We start from the raw sequence: 26,933 nt of genomic DNA on the forward strand, positions 1-26,933 counted from the left end.
TTACCCGGTCCGGTCCACGGCGCATCAAGCTCATCGAGACCTTCCCGTCTATAATCACAATCCTAAAAATGGGAAAAACAACAAATTAATTAAATGATAATAATATAAATAAAAGTAAAACGAGCGGGAAGCGGATGCAATCAACAGGTTCGTTACATGCCACGGCATTACCAGCGGCTTCTATAAATATCCCGCGACTTCTAATCGCAGACGACACGCAAAACCTTCCCGGTCTTCTTCCAGCTTTCAAATATCTGCCGCTCCAGTCTTCGTCTCTCCTCCACCAGACCTTCTCCTGATCTGCTTCGCCCCGATCGGCGGCGGCGGCGGCGGCCATGGACGAGGAGTACCACGTCATCGTGCTCGGGACCGGCCTCAAGGAGTGCATCCTCAGCGGCCTCCTCTCCGTCGACGGCCTCAAGGTCTCCTCCCTCCTTCCTTCCTCGTTTCATTTCCTCGCTCGATCGGTCGGTTCGATTCGATCTCGCGTCCTCCGATGCGTGAATCCCGTAGCTTGTGTCGTTAGATTCGTGAAAGTTTTTTTTTTTTTTTTTTTTTTTGTGTTTACGCCGCGGTAAGGATCCACGCGCTGACTTCAGTTTTTGAGCTGGTGTTCGTTTGGATTGGGGAGCCGGTTGATTATGTTTCGGATTAAGAGCGGTGGAAATCGGTGCCGAGGAGATCGCGATTGGGACTTGGGAGTGTCGTTTTGATGTGATTAAGTGCCTTGGACTATTGGCTGCTGGTGTATTGTCTTACGTTCAATTTGTATTGAGAATGGCAGTACTAACTTTAAGCGGAGATAATCTGAGAAACCGGTCCGCAGTTAGTTTGAGCTTTAGCGTAGTAGTTTTAAGCTGCTGATGAGCTCGAGCGAAATTGTGAATTTTTCATCCTGTCATATGGTGATTGGTGGACATTGGACATGGATACCCTCCAGTTTGCGCTATTTTTTTTTTTATCTCAAATACAAGTGGCAACTTCGTGATAATTGAATTGAGTTAGTCTCGAGTATATTGACCAAGTGTGAAGTCGTATTAAGTGAAGTAGTTAATCTCAAAGCTTTGAGGACAGTGAAGGTGGAGTAGTACATTGTCTTGACCTATTGACTTGTCACTATGCCTTGTATGGAGAAAGAAGCACTTCTCTTCCATCTTGTTAGATTGATAGGAGGATTGACGGAAAGCTCGTTGAAACTTAGACTGCTGCAGCAGATAGTATAGGTTGCTTCCTAGAGGTACATGCCAAAAATTATAGGTTGCTCCCCCTGAAAGCTGCTCTACCAGGCGGTCCAGGACATAAACCAGTCCCTAGAGACTTTATAAGAGTGTTGTGGCTACTACCTATCGGACTCCTTGGTCTCTAAGTTGCAGTCCGATATATGATCCTGCAATTGCAGAAACATGTTGACTCCTGCCATAAGAATACCTCCCTATGCCGTAGCTCTGGCCTGAGCTAATAGGACAGCGGAGTAATTTGGTGGGTTGCCCACTTTTAATGGATCCACACCCTTCTGCCATTCTGGTATTGGCAAATGGACTGGCACCCCTCGCTTCACTCTGCTTTTACAGCTGGCTGAAAAGCTTTTTCATGGAAAATCACATTAATGGAAGTGCTGAATGTCATTCAAGGCTAGACTAGAGCTACCGGTGTTTGCTTCCTCCTAACATTAATAAGCCTAAACGTTACTGGGATACTATAGGAACTTACTGAAGCAAGTATTTGTTGAACGTCACATCCGTTCAACTAGTTTATTTACGTACTGACGTTTTTTTTTTTCAAACTTTCGTGCTACTTTAGCCCATTCAAGTAGCTTGTCATGTAAATTGTTCAGTCTTCTGTCTCTTCTTTGTACTTATCTACGGGCATTTGGATTTTCTCTTTTGAGATTTGTTGCAAAATATGCAAATGAAACAACTATTCTCAATGTCTCTCCTTATTCCTTTTTTCCCATAACCAAGACAAAGATAATTACCATAGATTGTGGATTTCTGCTCTGTTGCTGACAGAAGAACCTTTTGAACCAGGTTTTGCACATGGATAGGAATGACTATTATGGAGGAGAGTCAACATCACTTAATCTCATTCAGGTCTGCTTTCTTCGTGCGTTCCCTGCAATTTGCTGCATTGTTGCATTATCTTTAATGGGTGGTTTGAATAGTTCCTATTGATGACTTGCAGCTCTGGAAGAAATTTAGGAATAGTGATAAACCTCCTGCACATTTGGGTTCTAGCAGGGATTATAATGTTGACATGGTCCCAAAGGTGAATTCTAAACTTTGTTAATTGGCCTACAATTTAAGCTCTAGCAGATTGTTTATCCTTATTTATTCTTTGCTGACTAGTGCTTCTGTGTAGTTCATAATGGCAAATGGTACTCTGGTGCGAGTCCTCATTCATACAGATGTTACCAAGTATCTGTACTTCAAAGCTGTGGATGGCAGCTATGTCTTCAGTATGGGAAAGGTATGGAGACACCCTCTATTGGAAAATACATTTGCAGAATCATTGCAGGTCTGCCTGGTTTTCCTTTCTTCTTCAACAATATGGTAGTGCCAATGACAGGTTCACAAAGTGCCTGCAACTGATATGGAAGCACTTAAAACTCCACTCATGGGCATGTTTGAGAAGCGTCGAGCTCGAAAGTTCTTTATATACGTTCAAGATTATGATGAAAATGATCCAAAGACACATGAGGGGATGGATTTGACACGTGTAACAACGAGAGAACTGATAGCGTACGTATTTAAATGTTTTCCAGGGTTGACATGTGACTTCAATTTCTGTATACAATATTAATGCTGCATTGCAAGTGCAAAGTGTTTTGCCTAGAAGTTCCCATTCTCACAACTGATCAAATGATAACTAAATTTGCTAGATGTTTTACTGTCTTATACCAATTTATGTGCTGCCTGTGGTAGGAAATGGTCCTCTCAATTCCTATTTTGGATGTTGGATTGTAAATGATATTAATCATCAAAAAGAAGAAAAGTCTAAAACAAAGTTGGAGTGTCCTTACGGTGCTCTTGCTCAAATATTTCTTTAATTTTATCTTCTTCTGCATGATTTTGTTCCAGCTATCATAATGGGTAGAATGATATTAGCTGGCTGAGCTGTGAAACCCTTTGGTCATTTTGCTTCTGTTTATTTTTTTACAGAAAATATGGTCTGGATGAGAACACCATTGATTTTATTGGCCATGCCATGGCGCTCCATAGAGATGATCGATACCTAAATGAGCCTGCCCTGGATACTGTCAAGAGAATGAAGGTGAATGATCCAGTTTACCAGAACAAACATTTTTCTTATGCTCGTAAAGAGAAATGCTTCCCATTTTTTTTGGAGAGCTCTGAATTGACATTCCTCTTCTTCTGTCAACCACTTGATAGCTCTATGCAGAGTCATTTGCTCGTTTCCAAGGAGGATCTCCCTATATTTATCCCTTGTATGGGTTAGGAGAGCTCCCTCAGGTACATCCAGCGTCACAGATGCATGTCCAAGCTGCTGCTGCTGCTGCAGTTTTGACACACTTGATTAAATCCATTGCTGATGCCTGACCATTAGCTTTGGATTCTGTTTAACTTTTTTTTATTGTAATCCAGGCATTTGCGCGGCTAAGTGCTGTATATGGTGGGACTTACATGCTGCACAAACAGGAATGCAAGGTAATCAGGTCATTTGGTTCTCATTTATATTTGGACTGGTAAATATATCCTTATTCTCTGCCAATATCATGAAAATGGTGTTTATTGTTAAATTTCAAGTTAAATCTGCTACTTATAGTAAAAAAATGTTGTTTTATTTTGCTGTTATATTGCAGGTGGAGTTCAATGATGAAGGCCAAGTCATTGGCGTCACATCAGAGGGCGAAACTGCCAAATGCAAAAAAGTTGTTTGCGACCCTTCGTATTTGCCTAGCAAGGTAATGAATATGATACTGCATCATGATCATCGCAGAGTGTTAGCGAACTTATGTCGGAGTTCAGTTTGTTTGATGTAAGTGGTACTAGCTCATGTAGTATAATAAGTATATTGATTCCGTAAGATCAGTTAGTAATCTTTCTCGAGACAATTGTAGATTAAAACTTTTGTGGAGTTGGTTAAATAGGTGTATATCGGTTCTATCTGCCAGGTTCTATGCATGTGGATCTTGTGTGCGTGCTGCACCCCCTTGATATTGATAAAAAGATCATGGTCACTGCATCAGTGCCTGTGGTGGTTGACGTAATATTTATTTTGCCACTAAGATATGACTACTTTCTCTGGCCTAAAGGCCCTAAACCTTGCAAAATGTTTTATACCCCACCCTCTCAGTCCTTTTCTTTTTAATTTTTAAAAATGTAAGAACCAGTAACAAGCCTCGATAACCATAAAGGCGCATAACATGCAGATGCACCTTTTTTCTTTTGCAACAACAGTGGATGTCGTACTCAGTGGGAATATGTGAACTTGTGCAGGTTAGGAAAATCGGGAAGGTTGCCAGGGCAATCTGTATCATGAGCCATCCGATCCCAAATACCTATGATTCTCACTCAGTGCAGGTTATTATCCCACAGAAACAGTTGGGTCGCAAGTCAGATATGTAAGTTCTTGTGTACACTAATTGGAGATTATTAGCTATATTTTCTTATTATATTGAATGTGAAAGTCTGTTCGAGAAATGAAGGGGGAAAAAGCAAATCAATGATTATTCTCAAGAGAGAAATAGCTTCTTACTTATCCATTTAACTTCATTTGCTGTATTTGAGGTAGGAAAGGAAATGAATGCAAGTGTAGCAAGTAAAGTATCTTTCCCATGAGATCAATGATATTTTAATTAACTTTATGTAAACTATCATTTTAAGTCAGGATCAGAATATGCTTGAGCCACATTTCACTTCTAAATACCATTTGATACTTGTATTTTAGATCTTGAATTTCACAAATGGTTCCATGCGCCTGCTTAATAGGTTGGCCATGGATTACCGATAAAAAAACAAAATCCATTTTCACGGCTTCTGATAATCTAAGCATCCTTCATTGTTTTTCGACTCCTTATTCAACTATGCCCATGTTTGAGCAGGTATCTTTTCTGTTGTTCATACTCTCACAATGTCGCACCAAAGGGCAAATTCATTGCATTTGTTTCGGCAGAGGCTGAAACTGATCAACCTGAGATAGAACTGAAGCCAGGGGTTGATCTGCTGGGGCCTGTTGATGAGATATTTTATGACACTTATGATAGATATGAACCAGTCAATGAACCTTCTCTTGACAACTGCTTCATATCCACTGTGAGTTGTGTTCCTCTCTCTCTCTCTCCGTCTGTCTCTGTGATGTATATGTGGAATTTGGGAGCTTTCAATTGTATTGATATTATGTTAATCTCTTCTCTTCCTATGCCTGCAGAGTTATGATGCCACAACCCACTTCGAGTCGACTGTTATGGATGTGCTTAACATGTATACAATGATCACCGGAAAGGTAAGAATTACTTCTCAGAAATGTCTTGCTATCAACTACGATCTTGATGATAAGTATTTCATCGGCGTGGGGAGCATGAGATAATCTTTGACAAGTTCTCATGGGGTTGGAAGTTTTTTAGGACTCTTTGGAAGCTATCAACATTAGAATTGCTCGGGCTACCCTTCTCGTTAATTATACCTGATGATTATGCATTTTTGTCTGTTCCCGTGAATTCAGCCTTTAAGTTATGATCTAATGTTTCTCTTTACAAGGTAATCATGCATTTGCGCTAGTTACATGATAAGCCCTGCCATAGTGCCATGCCCTCCCGTTTTTCTTGTGTCCAATTGGTGCAATAGAGGTGATCGGTGCGGTTAGCAGGGTGTTTGGCTATTTGCTATGCAGTACAAGTTAACTACTTTCTAGCCCCATGAAACCTGCCCAAAAAATACCGACCAAAAAAGAAAAAAAAACCTGCCCAAAAATTCCACCTACTGCACATTTTGTCTTTTCCCTCTGCTAATCAAGCCTATAGTCCCCTTCGATTAACGATCAAAGATGTCCTGAAAATGTAACATAATAGTAAAGCTTATGCATTATTGAGATGTGTAACTTTTGAATAGGACAGGAAATACCAAATAAATATAGTGTATCGGTTAGTCAAAGTAATTGTTAAATTCTTTGGCAGAAGCTGAAAGGCAAGAGTACGACAAACGGCTTATATTGCTTTGAAATGATTGAAGATCATATAGAAGTTGTTTTTCAACTCTTAACATTTTCCACAGCAGCAATTCAAGCTTCCTTGAGAGAGAGAGAGAGAGAGAGAGAGAGAGAGAGAGAGAGAGAGATGCTGACAAAATTACATTCTTCTGGGCAGGTTCTCGACCTCAGTGTGGATTTAAGCGCTGCCAGTGCTGCGGAGGAATGAGAATTGAGAGGTTCGGCGCCTGCATTGCTAGTGCCTGGTTTGGAGCTCTCAGGCATCGGTTTTTATTGTCGATAAATCTCTAGAACGTGTTTCTGGTTATTCTATGTACTATCAAGTGTCAACTGTGATAATTCATGTAAGAATTGACATGCAAAATGTGCAATGCTTATTTAAAATGCTAGTCATTAGTGTCTGCTTGATAGTCTCCTCCGGAGATGAAACGGACCATGGCCATGGAGACATTATTGAAATATTACACGATCAATGTGACTAGATTGATTATAACCTTTTTCCAACTCAAACAACATGGACTTTCTGTAGACATGGATGACCCAGCTGAAGAAGCCATCTACGTCTCATTCTCATTATTCCATGCACCAAGCTAATGGGAGCCGAGTGCATGGGTGCTGATTGATTTGATAAGACTCACATGAGACTCGTATGATAAGATAGCTCACATGAACCTAGTGCACACGCAAAGAGGCGGCCATTGAAGCTCAGACGAAGCAAAGGCAATTGGTAACGGTGGTCCTGATGCTTGCTTTCGTCTCTTCGAGAGAGAGACCCTCTGATTTCTTGTTTTTGCTGACTTTTCCTTTTCTTCTTCACTGTGGAGTGAGGATCTGCTGAGTCAGCTGAAAGACCTCAATACTGAGCTCGCTCTCCTTCATGTCGCTAAGGTCACCGTAGGTGCGCCGAACAAGCTCTCCAACATGTAAGTCTAGGTCTACATCACGTCTCTATGTGCGATCGCGTGTTCTATGGCTTTGTTCGAGAATGTGATTGCATTAGTGAAACGACAATTAGTTTGAGCTAATGTGGAGGTCTCTTTGGTTCGGAATGAGTCGGCGGTTTTAGGACGATGTATCTCTTGATGGTCTAAATTCACTTTCGAGCTTTGATTCGTGAGTCGAGGGTGAGTTGATTGAATTCGAATACTATGCTGGAGATCATTTAGCGCTGTCGGTAACATTTTTGTGGTGAATGTCTTGGTGGACATTGTTTGTAATGAGTTACGATGCGGTTTATCAAGTACCTCGTGCGTGATCGGGGATAACGTACGAAGTTAATGAATTACTTTTTGGAGGGAATTGGATGACCTATGAGTTGGCTAGCTAATGAACATGCGTGAATTGAACAATTACTTGGAAAAAAGAGAGTGGTGGTTAGTTTGAGATAGATAGATAGTATTTTTCTTGGCAAAAGTCACCAAAACTTCTACACTATGACTATTGTGATACATTTACCCTAAACCTTTTTGTGACACAAAAAATCTCAAATTTATATTTGTGTGACACATTTACCCTCATTCAAAGTTCCGTCAATGAAAATCGTTGAAAATTTGTCAACATGAACGTAAAAAAGTAAACGGTGTTAATATGACAGCTATGTGGCTTAAGTGAAATAAAAACGACGTTGTTTTGACTGAAAAATCATCTGACGGAGGGTAAATGTGTTGTATAGGTACAAGTTTAAGGTATTTTATGTCACGAGAAAAAGTTCAGGATAAACGTTTCATAGTGAGCATAGTTTAGAGATTCTTTATGGCTTTTTCCCCCCTTTTTAAGTGGAGTCATTGCCATTCGTCAAGTTATTCAAAAAGGAAACTCTACTATTTTTAACGTATTATTTTTCGTATGATATGCACGCTTTGGAGATTGAAATATCTTTCAAGTAAATATGCATAATAAGGGTGTGTTTCGTAAAAATTTCACGATAAAGGAAAATAATTTTCAGGAAATTATTTTCCTCTCTTTAGGTTAGAAAATTCATTTTCCTAACTTTAAGCATACACGTTTTCTTTTACCGTAAATAGTTTTTCATTAACTGATTATTTTCAACAAACCAAACGCGTGAAAGTCCAGAAAATTAATTTGCGGGAATTTATTACACTCAAACCAAAACACCCCAAGTGTTGGAAAATACTCATCGACAAGATTTTGTATAGCACTCGACGCGGGATAGTGATAAAACTAAGAAAATTTCAACAGTATATGAAAATGTTATATTTCGACATTGTATAAAAATTCATCAGTCAAAGCTGGATATTTTAGATGTACTCATTGAATATAATTGTGCAACGATTACTCGAAACAAGGTTGGTGTAGATTGTCGAATGCATGATGTCATATTGAATTAATGAAAATGCAGAAAATAAGCTGTGATTTTATCGTAAATCAAAACAGAACAAATAAATTGAAAAATTAAATCATACTCAAGACAATGGGTGCCTTTGGTTGAGAGAGACAATGAACACTAAAAATGAGGGGAAAAATAGGAATTCGAAAATATCAGCGAAGGCAAAGTTGGAAGAAAAAACCATTAATCTTCGAGAGGTCTTTCCGAAAATGCCGAAAGCCAAAGCAAGGGAGGACTTACTTTGGGTTTTGGCTTTGTCGGTGCCGGCTTTCATTCAAAGTGATCCAAAATGTTTTCACCAAACGCCACGACTTTCACCTAACTTTAGAAGCCCAAAGTCCTTCCCCAAAGCATGCCAAACTCAGCTTGTATTGAAACAAATCCCGCTCCAATTAGCCTCGATTCCACTCATTCACTCTAAAGGTCATTGGCACCGATATCGGCCATTGCACTTCCAATCCTCGGGTATATTTTTCTTCACGAACTCAAGTTCATTTGGAGATGAACGTAGAGGGGAATACACGAATATGCACATGCACCTTCATATCATATATTGTATATTCACCATTGCACTTCGAATTCTCCGAATAGTAGTAGTAGGCTACCTCCATCTTCTATATTCTTTTCATTTATCCATGTAGATCCGCACGAGGTATATCTGATATTGTTAATAGCAGAAATTTTTAAGTTCCGAAAAATAAATAAACGAGCATTTTAAGTTATAAAATCTATAATGCATGAGGTTAAAAGCTAGTGATTATGAACCATAAAGATTTACGTTTATAACAATTGATTCGCTAATACCACAATCTCATGTCGAACGGTTGAAATACAAACAATCGTCAATTAGTAGACAAATTTGCTGGAGATTTGACCATAAAATTAAGATAATGAGCTTTTGGACCTGTTTGTACCCGTGTACAAGAGTTTTGTACTCTTCCCAACCTCGTACAGTGTTTAATGAAAATGGGAAAATTGTACAAAAAGTCATAAATCTATTGCACTTTTGCCAATTCAGTCCTAAATCTTTCAACTTTGCCAATTGAGTCCTAAACCTTTTCATTTCTTGCCAATTGAGTCCATCCGGTCAATTTTAGCCAAAAATCGCTGGCATGGATGCCACGCGGCCACGTGGTGCTGACGTGGACATTTTTATATAATATTTTAATAATTTCTGAACTTTTTATGTTTTTTTTTTCTTTTCTCTATTTTTTTCTTAGTTTGGAAGTTAGGGCCGGCGAAGGTACGAAGGTGGCTGGCTGAACTTCACCGGCCACGGGCGAGGGCCGCGATGCCCTAGCCCAAATTTGGCTAGGCGAGGGCTTGGTAGCCCTTGTCGGCCTAGGCGAGGCGCGTTGACTGGGACCGGCGAGGGCCTCGCCTAGCCAGATCTGGGCGAGGGCGTCGCGGCCCTCGCCAGCCCTATCTTCAAAATCAAAAAAAAAAAGAGAAAAAAAAGAGAAGAAAAAAAATCTTAAAAAGTTCAAAAATTATTAAAATATTATATAAAAATATCCACGTTAGCGCCACATGGCCGCTTGGCGTCCATATCAGCGATTTCTAGCCAAAATTAGCCGGATAGACTCAATTGACAAGAAATGAAAAGGTTTAGGACTCAATTGGCAAAGTTGAAAGATTTAGGACTGAATTGGCAAAAGTGCAATAGGTTTAGGATTTTTTGGACAATTTTCCCTAATGAAAAGCCATGATTAATTTGAAAATGAGGCATGCTATTCTTTAGATGGGTTATTTATAATAAGGGTGAGCATGAGCCCCAAGTAGAATCGAGAATCGGATTGGATTGACCCTAAAAATTGGTCTAGTTCTCGATTCCGGGACTCATCGATATGGTTCCAAATTTTTTGGAACTAATATCTCCCGAATTCCGGGTAGGAACCTAATCAAATCGGACCGGTAACCGTAGAGCCGAAGAATCGAATCGGGATCCAGAATATCGGACCGAACCGAGATAACCCTAAAACTAGTAGTATCTATGGATCTTTTATATCAAACTTTTATAATTCGAAACATAATTTCATTACTAGTGTTATTCAATATGTTCTTCTACTATTACTACGATTAGCTTTAAACTTTCTCTTGTAGAGGTGGAAGATATGTGCCCATTAGAATGCACCTGCAACGAAGGAATTGACTGGCACCGTAGTTTCGGTTCGAGAGTCAATTTCAGGATATACGGGATATGTTCCAGATTCTAAAATCCTCAGTTCTAGGATATATATGGTAAATTCTAGATTCTAAAAATTAAGAATTGATCTCTGTAAAAACTGGAAACCAATCACTACAGGTTGGTATTGCATATTGCTCGAGACAAATTCTCACTTACTCTTGATCCATGGTGGACAGGATGTGTCTCGGCTATCGATGAATGACCCCCGCTTTATCGAAACGGCTCGTGTTGCTCGGTCCCACGACGCATCGAGTTCATCGGAGACCTTCTCATCTACACCACAATACTAAACAATGGGGAAAAAAGGAACAAATTATTTAAAGTGACAATAATAGAAATAAAGAGCAAAATGAGCGGGAAGCAACCGCAATCCACAAGTTTGTCATATATGCCTGCCTCTCCCTTCATGATCAAACAACGAACTCCAGCGTCCTTTTGTAAGATATTCCCGCCTTCATTGCAGACGGCACGTATTCCCCCCGTCACCTTCCTGGTCTTCTTCCGGCTTTTTAAACATCTGCCGCTCTCCTCCCAGACCACTCGATCTGCTCTCACCGGTCGGCGAACATGGACGACGAGTACGACGTCATCGTGCTCGGGACCGGCCTCAAGGAGTGCATCCTCAGCGGCCTCCTCTCCGTCGACGGCCTCAAGGTCTCTCTTCCTCCTCCTCCGGTCATTTCCTCGCTCAACTGGTTGGTTCGATTTATTCTCACGTCATCCGATGTCTGAATCCTCACAGACAAGAGTCGTGTGGCTTTTGATTTTTTCTGGCGAAATTCAGCTTGCGTCGTTAGATTCGTGGAGGTTATATTTTTTTTTTTTCGGGTTCACGCTGCGCTGACTTCAGTTTTTGAGTTGGTGTTCATTTGTATTGGAGAGTCGGTTGATTATGTTCGAATTGGGAGCGGTGGACATCGATGCTGAGGAGATCGCGATTGGGACTTGAGAGTTTTGATGTGAGTAAGTGCCTTGGTTTTTTGATGTAATGGGACAGATGAGCGAGACTCTTGAATAGAGCACCTTGCTTTGCTAGCCGGTTTACATGAGAATGGCAATGCTAATTCAAGCGGAGATGATCCGAGCAACCGGTCTGCAGTTAGTTTGAGCTTTACAGTAGTAGTTTTAAGCTGCTGATGAGCTCGAGTGAAATTGTGAACTTGCATCCTATCTTATGGTGATCAGTAGACATTGGACATGGATACCCTCCAGTTTTCGCTATGTTTGATCTCAAATACAAGTGGCAACATTTCATGATAATTGAATTGTGTCATTCTCGAGTATATTGACGACATGTGAAGTAGCATAAGTAAATAATTTGAATGGTCTAAGTGAAGTACTTACTCTTAAGTTTAGAGGACAGTGAAGGTGGAGTAGTAGATTGTCTTGACCGATTGATTTGTCACATTGCCTTATATGGAGAAAGAAGCACTTCTCTTCCGTCTTGTTGGATGGATAGGAGGATTGACGGAAAGCTCTTTGAAATTTAGACTGATGCAGCAGATAGTATGTCAAATCAAGGAGATTGCCCCTTCAACAATTGGTTGCTTCCGTAAGTTTCATGCCAAATATTATAGGTTGCTCCCCCTGAAAGTTGCTCTGCCAGGACATAAACCAGTCCCTTGAGACTTGATTAGCGTGTTGTGGCTATACCTATCGGACTCCTTGGTCTCTAAGTTGAGTCTGATAAATGATCCTGCGATTGCAGTAACATATTGACTCCTGTGATAAGAATACCTCCATATGCCGTAACTCTGGCCTGAGCTAATAGGACAGCGGAATACTTTGGTGGGTTGCCCACTTTTAATGGATTCATGCCCTTCTACCATTCTGTTATTGGCAAATGGACTGGCACCCCTCGCTTCACTCTGCTTTTACAGCTGGCCGAAAAGCTTTTTCATGGAAAATCACATTAATGGAAGTGCTGAATGTCATTCAAGGCTAGACTAGAGCTACCCGGGTTTGCTTCCTCGTGACATTAATAAGACTAAATGTTACTTGGATACTATTGGAACTTACTGAAGCAAGTATCTGTTAAATGTCATATCCATTCCACCAGTTTATTTATGTACTAACGTTTTCTTTTCAACTTTCGTGCTACTTTAGCCCTTTCATGTAGATTGTCATGTAAATTGTTCGCTCTTCTGTCTCTTCTTTGTACTTGGATTATATCTTTTAAGATTTGTTGCAAAATATGCAATGAAATAACTATTCTCAATGTCTCTCTTTCTCTTTTTCCCATAACCAAGACAAAGATAACTAGCATAGATTGTGGATTTCTCCTCTGTTGCTGACAGAAGAACCTTTTGAACTAGGTTTTGCACATGGATAAGAATGACTATTATGGAGGAGAGTCAACATCACTTAATCTCATTCAGGTCTGCTTTCCTCGTGCGTTCCCTGCAATTTGCTGCATTGTTGCATTATCTTTAATGGGTGGTTTGAATAGTTCCTATTGGTGACTTGCAGCTCTGGAAGAAATTTAGGAATAGCGACAAACCTCCTGCACATTTGGGTTCTAGCAGGGATTATAATGTTGACATGGTCCCTAAGGTATAATTCTAGACTTTGTTAATCGGCCTACAATTTAGGCTTTCGCAGATTGTTTATATTCTCCTTATCTGTTCTTTTCTGACTAGTGCTTCTGTGTAGTTTATGATGGCAAATGGTACTCTGGTGCGAGTCCTCATTCATACAGATATTACCAAGTATCTGTCCTTCAAAGCTGTGGATGGCAGCTATGTCTTCAATAAGGGAACGGTGTGGAGAAGAACCCTATATTGAAACATTTGCATAATCATTGCAGGTCTGCCTGGTTTTCCTTTCTTATTCAACAATATGGTAATGCCAACGACAGGTTCACAAAGTGCCTGCTACTGGTATGGAAGCACTTAAAACTCCACTCATGGGCATGTTTGAGAAGCTTCGAGCTCGAAAGTTCTTTATATACGTTCATGATTATCATGAAAATGATCCAAGGACACATGAGGGGATGGATCTGACACGTGTAACAACGAGAAAACTGATAGCGTATGTTTAAATGCTTTTCCTGGGTTGACATGTCATTTCAATCTCTGTATACAATATTAATGCTGCACTGCAATTGCAAAGTGTTTTGCCTAGAAGTTTCCATTCTCACAACTGATCAAATGATAGCTAAGTTTGCTAGATGTTTACTGTCTTATACCACTTTATGTGCTGCTTGTAGCAGGAAGTGGTCCTCTGCATTCCTATTTTGGATAGTGGATTGTAAACGATATTACTTATCAAAAAGAATAAAAGTCTAAAACAAAGTTGGAGAGTCTTTACGGTGCTCTTACTCAATTAACTCTTTTATTCATGATTTTGTTCCAGCTATCATAATGAGTAGAATGATATTAGCTGGTGGTGCTGTGAACCCTTGGTCAATTTGCTTCTGCATGTTTTTTGAACAGAAAATATGGTCTGGGTGACAACACCATTGATTTTATTGGTCATGCCATGGCGCTCCATAGAGATGATCGATACCTAAATGAGCCTGCCCTGGATACTGTCAAGAGAATGAAGGTGAATGATCCTGTTTCCCAGAACAAACATCTTTGTTATGCTCGTAAAGAGAAATGTTTCCCGTTTTGTTTGGCGATCTTTGAATTGACATTCCTATTCTCTCTGCCTGCCACTTGATAGCTCTATGGAGAGTCATTTGCTCGTTTTCAAGGAGGATCTCCCTATATTTACCCCTTGTATGGGTTAGGAGAGCTCCCTCAGGTACATCTAGCGTCACAGATGCATGTCCAAGCCGCTGCTGCAGTTTCGATGTACTGGATCAAATCCGTTACTGATGCCTGACCATTTGCTTTGGATTATGTTTAACTTTTTTTCCTTTGTAATCCAGGCATTTGCACGGCTTAGTGCTGTATATGGTGGGACTTACATGTTAAACAAACGGGAATGCAAGGTAATCGGGTCATTTGGTTCTCATTTTTATTTGGAATAGTAAATATATGCTTATTCTCTGCTAGTGTCATGAAAATGGTGTTTATTTGTTAAATTTCAACTTAAATCTGCTGCTTATAGGAAAAAAAAAGTTGTTTTGTTTTGCTTTTATTGCAGGTGGAGTTCAACGATGAAGGCCAAGTCATTGGTGTCACATCAGAGGGCGAAACTGCCAAATGCAAAAAAGTTGTTTGCGACCCTTCCTACTTGCCTAACAAGGTAATGAATATGATACTGCATCTTGATCATGGAAGTATGTTAGCAAACTTATGTCGGAGTTCAGTTTGTTTGATGTAAGTGGTACTAGCTCATGTAGTATAGCAAGTATATTGATTCCGTAAGATTGGTTAGTGATCTTTCCTGAGACTATTATAGATTAAAAATTTTGTGGAGTTGGTTGAATATGTGCATAGAGGTTCTATCAATCAGATTCTTTGCATGTAGATCTTGTGTGTGTGTGTGTGTGTGATGCACACCCCCTTGATACTGAAGAAAAGATCAGTGTTGCTGCATGCATCGGTGCCTATGGTGGTTGAAATAAGATTAATTTTGCCACTAAGATATGACTACTTTCTCAGGCCTAAAGGCCCTAAACCTCGCAAGATGTTTTACACCCCAGCCTTTCGGTTGTTTTCTTTTGCTTTTTTTAAAAAAAAAAAGTAACAACCAGTAACAAGCCCCGATAACCATGAAGGCGCATGACATGCAGATACCTTTTTTCCTTTGCAACAACAGTGGAAGTCGTAGTCAGTGGGAATTTATAATATTGTGCAGGTTAGGAAAATTGGGAAAGTTGCCAGGGCAATCTGTATCATGAGCCATCCGATCCCAAATACCAATGATTCTCACTCAGTGCAGGTTATTATGCCCCAGAAACAGTTGGGCCGCAAGTCAGATATGTAAGTCCTTGAGTACACTAATTTGAGATTACTAGCTATATTTTCTTATACTATTTGATGTGAAAGTTTGTTCGAGAAATGAAGGGGGAAAAAGCAAATCTAAATGTTAATTGTCCAAAGAGAAATAGCTTCTCACTTATCCATTTAACTGCATTTGTTGTACTTGAGGTGGGAAAGGAGATGAATGAAAGTGTAATAAGTTAAGTTTCAGTCCCATGAGATCAATGATATTTTAAATAACTTTACGTAAACTATCATTTGAAGTCAGGATCAGAATCTACTTGAGCCACATTTCACTTCTAAATACCATTTGATACTTGCATTCTAGATCTTGAATTTCACAGATGGTTCCATGCGCCTGCTTGATAGTTTGGCCTTGGATTACCGATGGTTAATAAAATCCATTTTCACGGCCTTCCGATAGTCTAAGCATTGTTCCTTGGTTTCGACTCTTTGTTCAACTATGCCCATGTTTGAGCAGGTATCTTTTCTGTTGTTCATACACTCACAAAGTCGCACCAAAGGGCAAGTTCATTGCATTTGTTTCGGCTGAGGCTGAAACTGATCGACCTCAGACAGAACTGAAGCCAGGGGTTGATCTGCTGGGGCCTGTTGATGAGATATTTTATGACACTTACGACAGATATGAACCAATCAATGAGCCTTCTCTTGACAACTGCTTCATATCAACTGTGAGTTTTGTTCTTCTCACTCACTCTCTCTCTCTTTCTGATGTATATTTGGAGTTCGGGAGCTTTTAATTGTATTGATATTATGTTAATCTCTTCTCTTGCTGTACCTGCAGAGCTATGATGCCACAACCCACTTCGAGTCGACTGTTATGGATGTGCTTAACATGTATACGAAGATCACCGGAAAGGTAAGAATTACTTCTTGGAAATGTCTTGCTATCAACTACGATCTTGTTGATGAGTTCTTTGTTGGCGTGGCGAGCATGAGAAAATCTTAGACAAGTTTTCATGTGGGTTGGAAGTTTTTGAGGACTCTTTGGAAATTATCAATTTTAGAACTGCTCGGGTCTACCCTTCTCATTAATTATACCTGATGATTATGCATCTTTGACTGTTTCCGTGAACTCAGCCTCTAGGTTATAATCTAATGTTTTTCTTGACGAGGTAATCATGCATTTGGACTAGTTATTTCCCGTTTTTCTTGTGTCCAATTAGTGCAATAGAGGTGATCGGTGTGGTTAGAAGTGTGCTGGCTATTTGCTATGCACCACAAGTTACTCAACTTTCTCACCTACTTCCTAGAGCCGTGAAACCTGCCCAAAATTTCCACCTACTGCACATCTTGTCTTTTCCCTCTGCTAATCAAGCCTATAGTCCCCTTCAATCAACAATCAAAGATGTCCTGAAAATGGAAAATAGTAAGTCAAGGTTATGCATAATTGAGACACGTAACATCTTGAATAGGACAGGAAATACCAAATAAATGTAGCGCATCAGTTAGTCGATGTAATTGTTAAATTCTTCGGCAGAAGTTAACAGGCAAAAAGTACGACAAACGGCTTATCTTGCTTTGACATGATTGAAGATCATAAAGAAATTATTTTTCAACTCTAACATTTTCCATAGCAGCAATTCAAACTTCCTTGCTAAGACATTGAAAGAGAGAGAGAGAGAGAGAGATGCTGAAAAATCTACATTCTTCTGAGCAGGTTCTCGACCTCAGTGTGGATTTAAGCGCCGCCAGCGCTGCAGAGGAATGAGAAAAGAGAGGGTCAGTGCATGCATTTCTTGTACCTGGTTTGGAGCTCTCAGGCATCGGTTTTTATTGTCGACGAATCTCTTGAACAAGTTTCTGGTCATTCTATGTACTATCAACTGTGATAATACATGTAAGAATTTACATGCAAAATGTGCAATGCTTATTTGAAATGCTCGTGGTTGGTGTCTGCTTGATAGTCTCCTCCGGAGACGAAACGGTCCATGGAGACATTACTGAAATATTACGCGATCAATGCGACTGGATTGATCACACCCTCGTTCCAACTCAAACAACATGGACTTTCTGGAGACGTGGATGACCCCGCTGAAGAAGCCATCTACGTCTCGTTCTCATTATTCCATGCACTATGCTAATGGGAGCCGAGTGCACGGGCGCTGATTGATTTGATGAGACTCCGTTGTGACTTGTATGATCAGATTAGCTCACATGAACCTAGCGCACGCGCAGAGAGGCGGCCATTGAAGCTTGGACGAAGCAAAGGCAATTGGTAACAATCGTCCTCATGCTCGCTGTCGTTGCTTCGAGAGAGACCCTCTGATCTCTAGCTTTTGCTGACTTTTTCGTTTTGCTTCTTCAATGCGGAGCGAGGATTGAGGCTCACGAGCCGCGACAGACGTCGAAGGCGGAACTGCTGAGCCAGCTGAAGGGACATCAAGGCCGAGCTCGCTCTCCTTCACGCCGCCCGAGGTCACCGGAGGTGCGACGAACCAAGCTCTCCAACATGTAAGTCTAGGCCTACGTCACGTATCTATGTGCATTCGCGTGGTTCTATGGCTTTGTTCGAGAATGTGATTGCATTAGTGAAATGGTAAGTAGTTTGAGCTAATTTTGGAGGTATCTTTGGTTCGGTAACGAGTAGGCGGTTTTGAGTTCAAAAGAGAAATATATGGATGAAGTATTCATCGACTCTGTTAACTATAGTATTGCCACCTCCTATACTAATTTTTGGCTATCTTTCAATCTTATACGTTCTTTTTATTTATCCATACGGATCCGTACCTCCAACAATCTTCCACTTTCTTCATGCATCTCCCACTAATATCTTTTCGTTTCAATTAAGTCCATCGTACTAGTTATCCATAATTCCTTTACTTTCGAAATTCGTTTGATAAACGACATCGCACATTAGGACTAATATTAATGAATCTGAGTAAAAATCGTTCTTACGAAAAATTAATCACATCATCCTAGCGTTTTCACGGCCAAACCCATTTTGAAATTGATTGCGTCGCTTGTGAATTACACGTTGTTGATCGGAAATTATATTTTCGAATATGTAAGTGCTGTTTTTTTTCTTTTTTGTGCCGGAGAAACAGATTGTGAATTTCTCTTTTGTCGATAAAAACAGAAATTTCATTAACTCAAAGAAAATCCGTTCACATCGGACTAGGGTTTATTTCCACCGACTCATCTTGCATTTTCCAGCTCTCAGTTCTTGGTTAGTTGGGCTCTTAAGAAGCCTGAAATTGGGGAAAAGCCCATTGGGAATAGTGAAATCACGAGTTCCATTCTTGGGCCATAAATCAAAGTGAATTAAGCCATAGTTTTAATTTAGGGTAATATCGCCAAAATCCGGTACATCCGTATCATATTTATTCACAATTTATTTTTCGTGTCATCCCAAACTGGTACACTCCGTGACAAATCTATCCTCCATTAGCTTCCGTCGAATATTTGGTGAAATTGTTAAAAACAATTCGGATGTGATGTAGCTTAGATATGGAAATTCCATATAAATAAACGGCATCGTTTTTTTTTTTAAGAAGTTAGATATGAAGAAAATGAGCCGAGATTGGAAAATATGCTAATTTTTCCCCAAGAGTTCCTCATCTATTGAAAATTTGCCAAAATCCCTAATTTTGCCTTAATTTTTCTCTAAACAGCTTCCTCACATTTTGAAAATTTGCTGAAATCCCTAACTTTTTTCCCAAATTCTGTCCTAAGATTTTAATAGATTTGTCACGAAACGTAACACTTTGGTATTTTTTTTATATATTATTAACCCTTTCAATTAAACCTTATTGTTACCCAAGTCGTGTAAGCTGTGCAAATCCCATGAAGAGATAGTAGAGACCATCTACTCACACATGCGTGATTTATACTTTTGTCATGGCTAGGATCCAAACTTTGTATGAACATTTTGGCATGGAAAGGAACTGTCAAGAAAGCCAAATCTTTTAACTATGTTGGGGAAGGGAGAGTGAAGCAAGAACCACACGATTTCGATTAAGTGTTGTCGTTAAGACGACGATCTCATGCGTGATTTATACTTTTGTCACACATGCGTGATTTATACTTTTGTCATGGCTAGGATCCAAACTTTGTATGAACATTTTGGCATGGAAAGGAACTGTCAAGAAAGCCAAATCTTTTAACTATGTTGGGGAAGGGAGAGTGAAGCAAGAACCACACGATTTCGATTAAGTGTTGTCGTTAAGACGGCGATCTCATGTCGAACGATTGAAACATACACAATTGTTAATCGAGACAAGTTCCATATTAAGAGATGATAGTGATTCTTCGACTGGAGATACCGCAGGAGAGGCTTAATGGTAGAATTCGGACCATAAGTTTTAGGACCCGTTTATACCGTGCACAAGAATTTCGTACTTCTCCCGATTTTTTCTTTTACAATGTCTTAAGAAAAATCAAGATTAACTTGAAATTATTCGAGTGGCAACGTAGCTTAAATTGCGCATCGCTCGTCCCCCGGGGTAAATTCTTCTCTTACTCATGATTTTACAGCGGACCGGATGAATCACGCCCATCGATGAGTGCCCGACTCTATCGAAACGGCTTGTATTACTAGGTCCACGAAGCATCGACTTGAGCAAGACCTTTTCATCCATGCCGCGACATCTTAAAAAGAAAAAGAAAGAAGAAGGAGGAGAGAAAATAAAAAAAATAGGAAATAAATAAAATAAAAGGGAGCAGGAAGCGGCAGCAATCAACAAAGCTTATTATAATAAAAAAAAACAAACAAAAAAATTTTCGCGGATTTAATTCCAGACAGCACGCCATCACCATATTCCAACTCCTCCTCCTCCTCCTTCTCCGGCCTCCCTCTCTCTCTCTCAGATCTCTCTCTCGCCGCCGCCGCCGCTCTTCGGCCGCGACCTTCTCTTGATCTGCTTCGCCCCGATCGCCGGCGGCGACCATGGACGAGGAGTACGACGTCATCGTGCTGGGGACCGGCCTCAAGGAGTGCATCCTCAGCGGCCTCCTCTCCGTCGACGGCCTCAAGGTCCTTCTCCCTCCCTCCTTCCTTCCTTCCTTCCTTCCTTTCATTTCCTCGCTCGATTGGTCGGTTCGATTCGATCTCGCGTCCTCCGATGCGTGAATCCCGTAGCTTGTGTCGTTCGATTCGTGGAAGTTTTCTTCTTCTTCTTCTTCTTTTCTTTTGGGGGGGTTTACGCTGCGAGTGAGGATCCACGCGCTGACTTCAGTTTTTGAGTTGGTGTTCGATTGGGATTGGAGAGTGGGTCGGTTGATTACGTTTCGAATTGGGGGCGGTGGGAATCGGTGCTGAGGAGATCGCGATTGGGACTTGGGAGCGTCGTTTTCACGTGATCGAGTGCCTTTTGGTTTTTGGTTACTGGCGTGTTGTCGTAGGTTCTATTTGTATCGGGACGGATCAGCGAGACTTTTGAATTTAGGGCCCGTGGCTTTGCCAGCCGATTTACGTGAGAATGGCAGCACGAATTCGAGCGGCGATGATCTGAGAATCCGGTCCGCGGTCAATTCGAGGTTTAGATGTAAGCTGCTGATGAGCTCGAGTGAAATCGTGGATTCTCGTCGTGTCATATGGGGATTGGTAGACACTGGACGTGGACGCCTCTAGTTTTCGCAATTTTTGATCGCAAATCCAAGTGGCGACTTCATTGTAATGGAATTGGGTCGGTCTCGAGCAAATCGAGTACATGTGAAGTCGTTTTTTGAGCGTAAACTAAATTGATTGAACGGTCTAAGTGAAGTACTTGATCTCAAGCTTTGAGGGCAGTGAAGGTGGAGTAGTACATTGGCTTGGCTGATTGACTTGTCGCCATGCCTTATATGGAGACGGAAGCACTTCTCTTTTCATCTCGTTGGATAGAGAGGAGGATTGACGGAAAGCTCCTTGAAACTTGGACCGCTGCGGCAGATAGTCTTTCGAATCAAGGAGATCGCCCCTTCAACATTTGGCCGCTTCCGTGAGATTCATGGCGAAAATTATGGGTAGCTGCCCCCAAAAGTTGCTCTACCATGGCATAAACCAATCCCTAGAGACTCGATAAGTGTGTCGTGGCTATACCTATCAGACTCTTTGGTCTCTAAGTTGAGTCCAATGTATGATCCCATGAATCCAGTAAGATATTGATTCCTGCGATAAGAATACCTCTGTATGCCAGAGCTCTGGCCTTAGCTAATAGGACAGCGGAATACTTTGGTGGGTTGCCTACTTTTAATGGATCCACACCCTTCTACCATACTGGTGTCGGCAAGTGGACTACATCTGGCATCCCTCGCTTCACTCTGCTTTTACAGCTGGCCGAAAAACTTTTCGTGGAAAATTACATTAATGGATGTGCTGAAAGTCATTCAAGGCTAGACTGGAGCTAGCTGTGTTTGCTCCCTTGTAACATTATTAAGACTAAATGTTACCGAATGCAATAGGAACTTACCGAAGCAAGTATTTGTTGAATATCATATCCATTCCACTGGTTTATTTATGTAGCTAACGTTTTCTTTTTTAACTTTCATGCTACTTTAGCCCTTTCATATAGCTTGTCATGTAAATTATTCACTCTTCTGTATCTTCTTTGTAATTATCTTAGGGCACGTGGATTTTCTATTTTGAGATATGTTGCAAAATATGCAATGAAATAACTATTCTCAGTTTCTCTCCTTATACTCTTTTTCCCATAACCAAAACAATGGTAATTAGCATAGATTGTGGATTCCTGTTCTGTTGCTGATGAAAGAAACTTTTGAACCAGGTTTTGCACATGGATAGGAATGACTATTATGGAGCAGAGTCAACATCACTTAATCTCATTCAGGTCTGATTTCTTCAAGCGTTCATGGCAATTTTCTGCATTGTTGCCTTATCTTTAATAGGTGGTTTGAATAGTTTCTTTTGACGACTTTGTGAATTGCAGCTCTGGAAGAAATTTAGGAATAGTGACAAACCTCCTGCACATTTGGGTTCTAGCAGGGATTATAATGTTGACATGGTCCCAAAGGTATAATTCTCACACTTTGTTAATCGGCCTACAATTTAAGCTGTGGCAGATCGTTTATATTCTCGTTATTTATTTGTTGCTGACTATTGCTTCTGTGTAGTTTATGATGGCAAATGGTGGTCTGGTGCGAGTCCTCATTCATACAGATGTTACCAAGTATCTGTACTTCAAAGCTGTGGATGGCAGCTATGTCTTCAATAAGGGAAAGGTATACTGGAACATACATGTGCAGAATCATTGCACTTCTGCCTGGTTTTCCTCTCTCATTTAACAATATGGTAATGCCAATGGCAGGTTCACAAAGTGCCTGCTACTGACATGGAAGCACTTAAATCTCCACTCATGGGCATGTTTGAGAAGCGTCGAGCTCGAAAGTTCTTTATATACGTTCAAGATTACAATGAAAATGATCCAAAGACACATGAGGGGATGGATTTGACACGTGTAACAACGAGAGAATTGATAGCGTATGTTTTTAAATATTTTCTTGGGTTGCCATGTCATTGCAACCTCTTAAAAGAGAAATTAATGCTGCACTGCAATTGCAAAGTGTTTCGCCTAGAAGTTCCCATTCTGACGACTGATCAAATGATAACTGAATTTTCTAGATGTTTACTGTCTTATACCACTTTATGTGCTGCTTGTAGCGGGAAGTGGTTGTCTGCATTTCTGTTTTGGATATTGGATTGTAAATGATATTACTTATAAAGAAGAAGAAAAGTCTAGAACAAAGTCGCAGAGTCCTTACGGTGCTCTTACTCAAATATTTCTTTCATTTTCTCTTCTTCTGCATGAATTGTTCCGGCTATTATAATGAGTAGAAGGATACTAGCTGGTTGAACTATGGAATCCTTGGTCATCATGCCTCTGTTGATGTTTGAACAGAAAATATGGTCTGGATGACAACACCATGGATTTTATTGGCCATGCCTTGGCACTCCATAGAGATGACCGGTTCCTAGATGAGCCTGCCCTGGATACTGTCAAGCGAATGAAGGTGAATGATCCTGTCCCAGAACAAACATTTTTCTTATGCTTGAAAGAAAAATGTTTCCCATTTTGCTCTGAATTGACATTCCTCTTCTCTTGATAGCTCTATGCAGAGTCACTTGCTCGTTTTCAAGGAGGATCTCCCTATATTTACCCATTGTATGGGTTGGGGGAGCTCCCTCAGGTACATCTAGCATCACAGATGCATGCCCAATCAGCTGCTCTAGATACAGTGGCTCAAATCCGTTACTGATGCCTGACCATTTACTTTAGGTTCTGCTTAACTTTTTTTCTTTGTTATCCAGGCATTTGCACGGCTTAGTGCTGTATATGGTGGGACTTACATGTTGAACAAACCGGAATGCAAGGTAATCATGTCATTTGGTTCTCATTTATATTTGGACTAATAATTATATACTTAGTTTCTGACAATATCATGAAGTGGTGTTTTATTTATTTTTTTTTTTTTTAAATTTCAAGTTAAAACTGCTACTAATAGAAAGAAAAAAATGTTGTTTTATGTTGCTGTTATTGCAGGTGGAGTATAACGATGAAGGCCAAGTCATTGGTGTCACATCAGAGGGTGAAACTGCTAAATGCAAAAAAGTTGTTTGTGACCCTTCCTACTTGCCTAACAAGGTAATGAATATGATACTGCATCATGATCATCGCAGTATGTTAGCGAACTTATGTTGGAGTCCAGTTTGTTTGATACAAGTGGTATGAGCTCATGTGGTATACTTATAATATTGATTCCGAAGATGGGATAGTAATCTTTCACGAGACTATTGTGGCTTAAATTGGTTTAAAAATTTTGTGGAGCTTGGTTGAATAGGTGCATATTGGTTCTATCTGTCAGATTCTTTGCATGTAGATCTTGTGTGCCTGCTGCACCCCTGTGATACTAAGAAAAAGATAATTGTTGCTGCAGCAGTGCCTATGGTTATTGAATATAAGATTTATTTTGCCACTAACATATGACTACTTTCTCCGCCCTGAAGGCCTTAAACCTCGCAATTACACCCCACCCACTCGGTCCTTTTCGTTTTAAACAAAATAAGAACGAGTAACAAGCCCCGATGACCAGGAAGGCGCATAAAATGCAGATACACCTTTTCTCTTTTTAATTGTGCAACGACATTGGACATCACACTCATTGGGAATATTTAAACTTCTGCAGGTTAGGAAAATTGGGAAGGTCGCCAGGGCAATCTGTATCATGAGCCATCCGATCCCAAACACCAATGATTCTCACTCAGTGCAGGTTATTATCCCACAGAAACAGTTGGGTCGCAAGTCGGATATGTAAGTCCTTGTGTACACTAATTGGTGATTATTAGCTACAGCTTCTTATTATATTTGATGTCAGAGTCTGTTCGCGAAATGAATGAGGAAAAAGCAAAATGTTTATTGTCCGAAGAGAAATAGCTTCTCACTTATCTATTTAACTGCATTTATTGTATTTGAGGTGGGAAAGGAGATGAATGTAAGTGTAACAAGTTAAGTATCTTTCCCATGAGATTAGTGATATTTTATTAAGTTTACTAATCAATCATTTTAAGTCACGATTAGAACTGCTTGAGCCACATTTCACTTCTAAATAGCATTTGATACCTGCATTTTGGATCTTGAATTTCACAGATGGTTCCATGCGCCTGCTTAATAGGTTGGCCTTGGATTACCGATGGTTTAAATCCATTTCATGTCCTGATAATCTAAGCATTGTTCCTTGATTTCGACTCATTATTCAACTATGCGTATGTTTGAGCAGGTATCTTTTCTGTTGTTCATACTCTCATAATGTCGCACCAAAGGGCAAATTCATTGCATTTGTTTCGGCAGAGGCTGAAACTGATCAACCTGACATAGAATTGAAGCCAGGGGTTGATCTGCTGGGACCCGTTGATGAGATCTTTTATGACACTTATGATAGATATGAACCAGTCAATGAACCTTCTCTTGACAACTGCTTCATATCAACTGTGAGTTTTGTTCCCCGCGCCCCCCCCCCCCCCCCTCCGTTCTCTCTCTCTCTCTCTCTCTATGTGATATTAAATATGGAGTTCAGGAGCTTTCAATTATATTGATGTTATGTTAATATCTTGCTATACCTGCAGAGTTATGATGCCACAACCCACTTTGAGTCGACTATTGTGGATGTGCTTAACATGTATGCCATGATCACCGGAAAGGTAAGAATTACTTCTCGGAAATGTCTTCTGCTATTAACTATGATATTGATGATGAATTCTTCGTTGGCGTGGCGAGCATGAGATATTCTGTGACAAGTTTTCTTGTGCGTTTGGAAGTGTTTGAGGAGACTTTGGAAGCTATTAATACTAGAATTGCTGGTGTTCTACCCTTCTCATTAATTATACCTGATGATTATGCATCTATCTGTTTCCTAAGTAAACTCAGCCTTTAAGTCATTATTTGAATGTTTGACTAGTTAAATGATAGAGCCATGCCATGTCCTCCCATTCTTCTCATGTCCAATCAGTGCATTGGAGGTGATCGGTTTGGTTAGAAGGGTGTTGGCTATTTACAATGCAGTATCAGTTCTCAACTTTTAGACCTACTTCCTAGCCCCATGAAACCTGCCCAAAAGTTCCACCTACTGCACAATCTCTCTTTTCCTTCTGCTAATCAAGCCTACATTCCCCTTCAATTAACGACCAAAGTGGTCCTTAAAATGTTAAAAAAAGAAGAAGAAAAGCTTATTCATTATTGAGATGTGTAACAGTTTGAACAGGACAGAAAATACCAAATAAATATAAGGTGCATCAGTTAGTCAAAGTAGTTGTTAATTCATTGGCAGAGTCAGAAGGAAAAAGTTTGAAAATCGACTGACATTACTTTGAAATGATTGAAGATCGGAAAGATACTTTTTTTCGACTCTGCATAGCAGCAATTCAAGCTTCTTTGATAGGACATTGAAGGGTAAGAGGGGGAGATGCTGACCAAATTACATTCTTCTGGGCAGGTTCTCGACCTCAGCGTGGATTTAAGCGCTGCCAGTGCTGCGGAGGAATGAGTAAAAAGAGAGGTTCGGCGTATGAATTGCTAGTGCCTGGTTTGGATCTCTTAGACATCAGTTTTTAATGTCGACGAACCTCTGGAACATGAATTTCTGGTTACTCTATGTATTACCAACTGTGATCAAGTCGTGTTTGAATTTTTTTTACCTGAGGAATTTACACTCAAAACGTGGATTGTTAATTTAAAAATGCTAGTCGTAAGTGTCGGCTCGACATTCTCCTCCGGAGATGAAACGGTCCTTGGAGACACTACCGAAATATTACGGGGTGAATGTGACTGGATGGATCACACCCTTCCCAACTCAAACGGTGCGGACTTTCTGTAGGCACGGATGACAGCTGAAGAAGCCGTGTGTG

General features: G+C 40.3%; 3 protein-coding genes across 4 annotated transcripts; all 3 read left to right on the forward strand.

The window, feature by feature from the left end:
* The first annotated feature begins 320 nt into the window (after positions 1 to 320).
* On the forward strand, positions 321 to 6,658 carry LOC130135738 (guanosine nucleotide diphosphate dissociation inhibitor 2-like). Of its 2 annotated transcripts, none has more exons than XM_056305381.1 (13): positions 321 to 422; positions 2,028 to 2,090; positions 2,182 to 2,265; positions 2,359 to 2,466; positions 2,566 to 2,738; positions 3,159 to 3,270; positions 3,390 to 3,470; positions 3,603 to 3,665; positions 3,821 to 3,922; positions 4,458 to 4,582; positions 5,063 to 5,273; positions 5,389 to 5,463; positions 6,323 to 6,658. In XM_056305381.1, the coding sequence occupies exons 1-13, from the start codon at positions 336 to 338 to the stop codon at positions 6,371 to 6,373; spliced, it is 1,335 nt and encodes a 444-aa protein (XP_056161356.1). In that variant the 5' UTR covers positions 321 to 335; the 3' UTR covers positions 6,374 to 6,658. The 2 variants fall into 2 exon arrangements, with proteins under 2 accessions (XP_056161356.1, XP_056161357.1); XM_056305382.1 differs by lacking the exon at positions 321 to 422 and adding an exon at positions 1,483 to 1,524.
* Positions 6,659 to 11,236: 4,578 nt separating this feature from the next.
* LOC130134426 (guanosine nucleotide diphosphate dissociation inhibitor 2-like) lies at positions 11,237 to 17,475 on the forward strand. The gene is made up of 13 exons (XM_030600231.2): positions 11,237 to 11,354; positions 13,016 to 13,078; positions 13,170 to 13,253; positions 13,353 to 13,460; positions 13,558 to 13,730; positions 14,135 to 14,246; positions 14,367 to 14,447; positions 14,575 to 14,637; positions 14,793 to 14,894; positions 15,450 to 15,574; positions 16,056 to 16,266; positions 16,380 to 16,454; positions 17,256 to 17,475. The coding sequence occupies exons 1-13, from the start codon at positions 11,268 to 11,270 to the stop codon at positions 17,304 to 17,306; spliced, it is 1,335 nt and encodes a 444-aa protein (XP_030456091.1). The 5' UTR covers positions 11,237 to 11,267; the 3' UTR covers positions 17,307 to 17,475.
* Positions 17,476 to 20,359: 2,884 nt separating this feature from the next.
* LOC115677144 (guanosine nucleotide diphosphate dissociation inhibitor 2) lies at positions 20,360 to 26,722 on the forward strand. Its single transcript, XM_030600230.2, has 13 exons — positions 20,360 to 20,570; positions 22,303 to 22,365; positions 22,465 to 22,548; positions 22,649 to 22,756; positions 22,843 to 23,015; positions 23,434 to 23,545; positions 23,642 to 23,722; positions 23,844 to 23,906; positions 24,076 to 24,177; positions 24,719 to 24,843; positions 25,310 to 25,520; positions 25,656 to 25,730; positions 26,522 to 26,722. The coding sequence occupies exons 1-13, from the start codon at positions 20,484 to 20,486 to the stop codon at positions 26,570 to 26,572; spliced, it is 1,335 nt and encodes a 444-aa protein (XP_030456090.1). The 5' UTR covers positions 20,360 to 20,483; the 3' UTR covers positions 26,573 to 26,722.
* The last annotated feature ends 211 nt before the right edge of the window (positions 26,723 to 26,933 follow it).

The sequence above is a fragment of the Syzygium oleosum genome, unplaced genomic scaffold (genome assembly GCF_021117445.2).
Source record: "Syzygium oleosum isolate NSW1041296 unplaced genomic scaffold, Sole_v2.1 Sole_v2.37, whole genome shotgun sequence".
In the NCBI taxonomy this organism is placed as follows: domain Eukaryota; kingdom Viridiplantae; phylum Streptophyta; class Magnoliopsida; order Myrtales; family Myrtaceae; genus Syzygium; species Syzygium oleosum.

Bases quoted from the DNA above. Each gene is read 5' to 3' on its own strand.
- LOC130135738 (XM_056305381.1), top strand. From the start codon at position 336: ATGGACGAGGAGTACCACGTCATCGTGCTCGGGACCGGCCTCAAGGAG. The intron at 2,467-2,565 runs GTATGGAGACAC...TGCCAATGACAG, and splicing joins ATGTCTTCAGTATGGGAAAG to GTTCACAAAGTGCCTGCAAC. The intron at 3,923-4,457 runs GTAATGAATATG...GAACTTGTGCAG, and splicing joins CTTCGTATTTGCCTAGCAAG to GTTAGGAAAATCGGGAAGGT.
- LOC130134426 (XM_030600231.2), top strand. From the start codon at position 11,268: ATGGACGACGAGTACGACGTCATCGTGCTCGGGACCGGCCTCAAGGAG. The intron at 11,355-13,015 runs GTCTCTCTTCCT...CTTTTGAACTAG, and splicing joins TCTCCGTCGACGGCCTCAAG to GTTTTGCACATGGATAAGAA. The intron at 14,895-15,449 runs GTAATGAATATG...AATATTGTGCAG, and splicing joins CTTCCTACTTGCCTAACAAG to GTTAGGAAAATTGGGAAAGT.
- LOC115677144 (XM_030600230.2), top strand. From the start codon at position 20,484: ATGGACGAGGAGTACGACGTCATCGTGCTGGGGACCGGCCTCAAGGAG. The intron at 23,016-23,433 runs GTATGTTTTTAA...ATGTTTGAACAG, and splicing joins ACAACGAGAGAATTGATAGC to AAAATATGGTCTGGATGACA. The intron at 23,907-24,075 runs GTAATCATGTCA...CTGTTATTGCAG, and splicing joins TGAACAAACCGGAATGCAAG to GTGGAGTATAACGATGAAGG.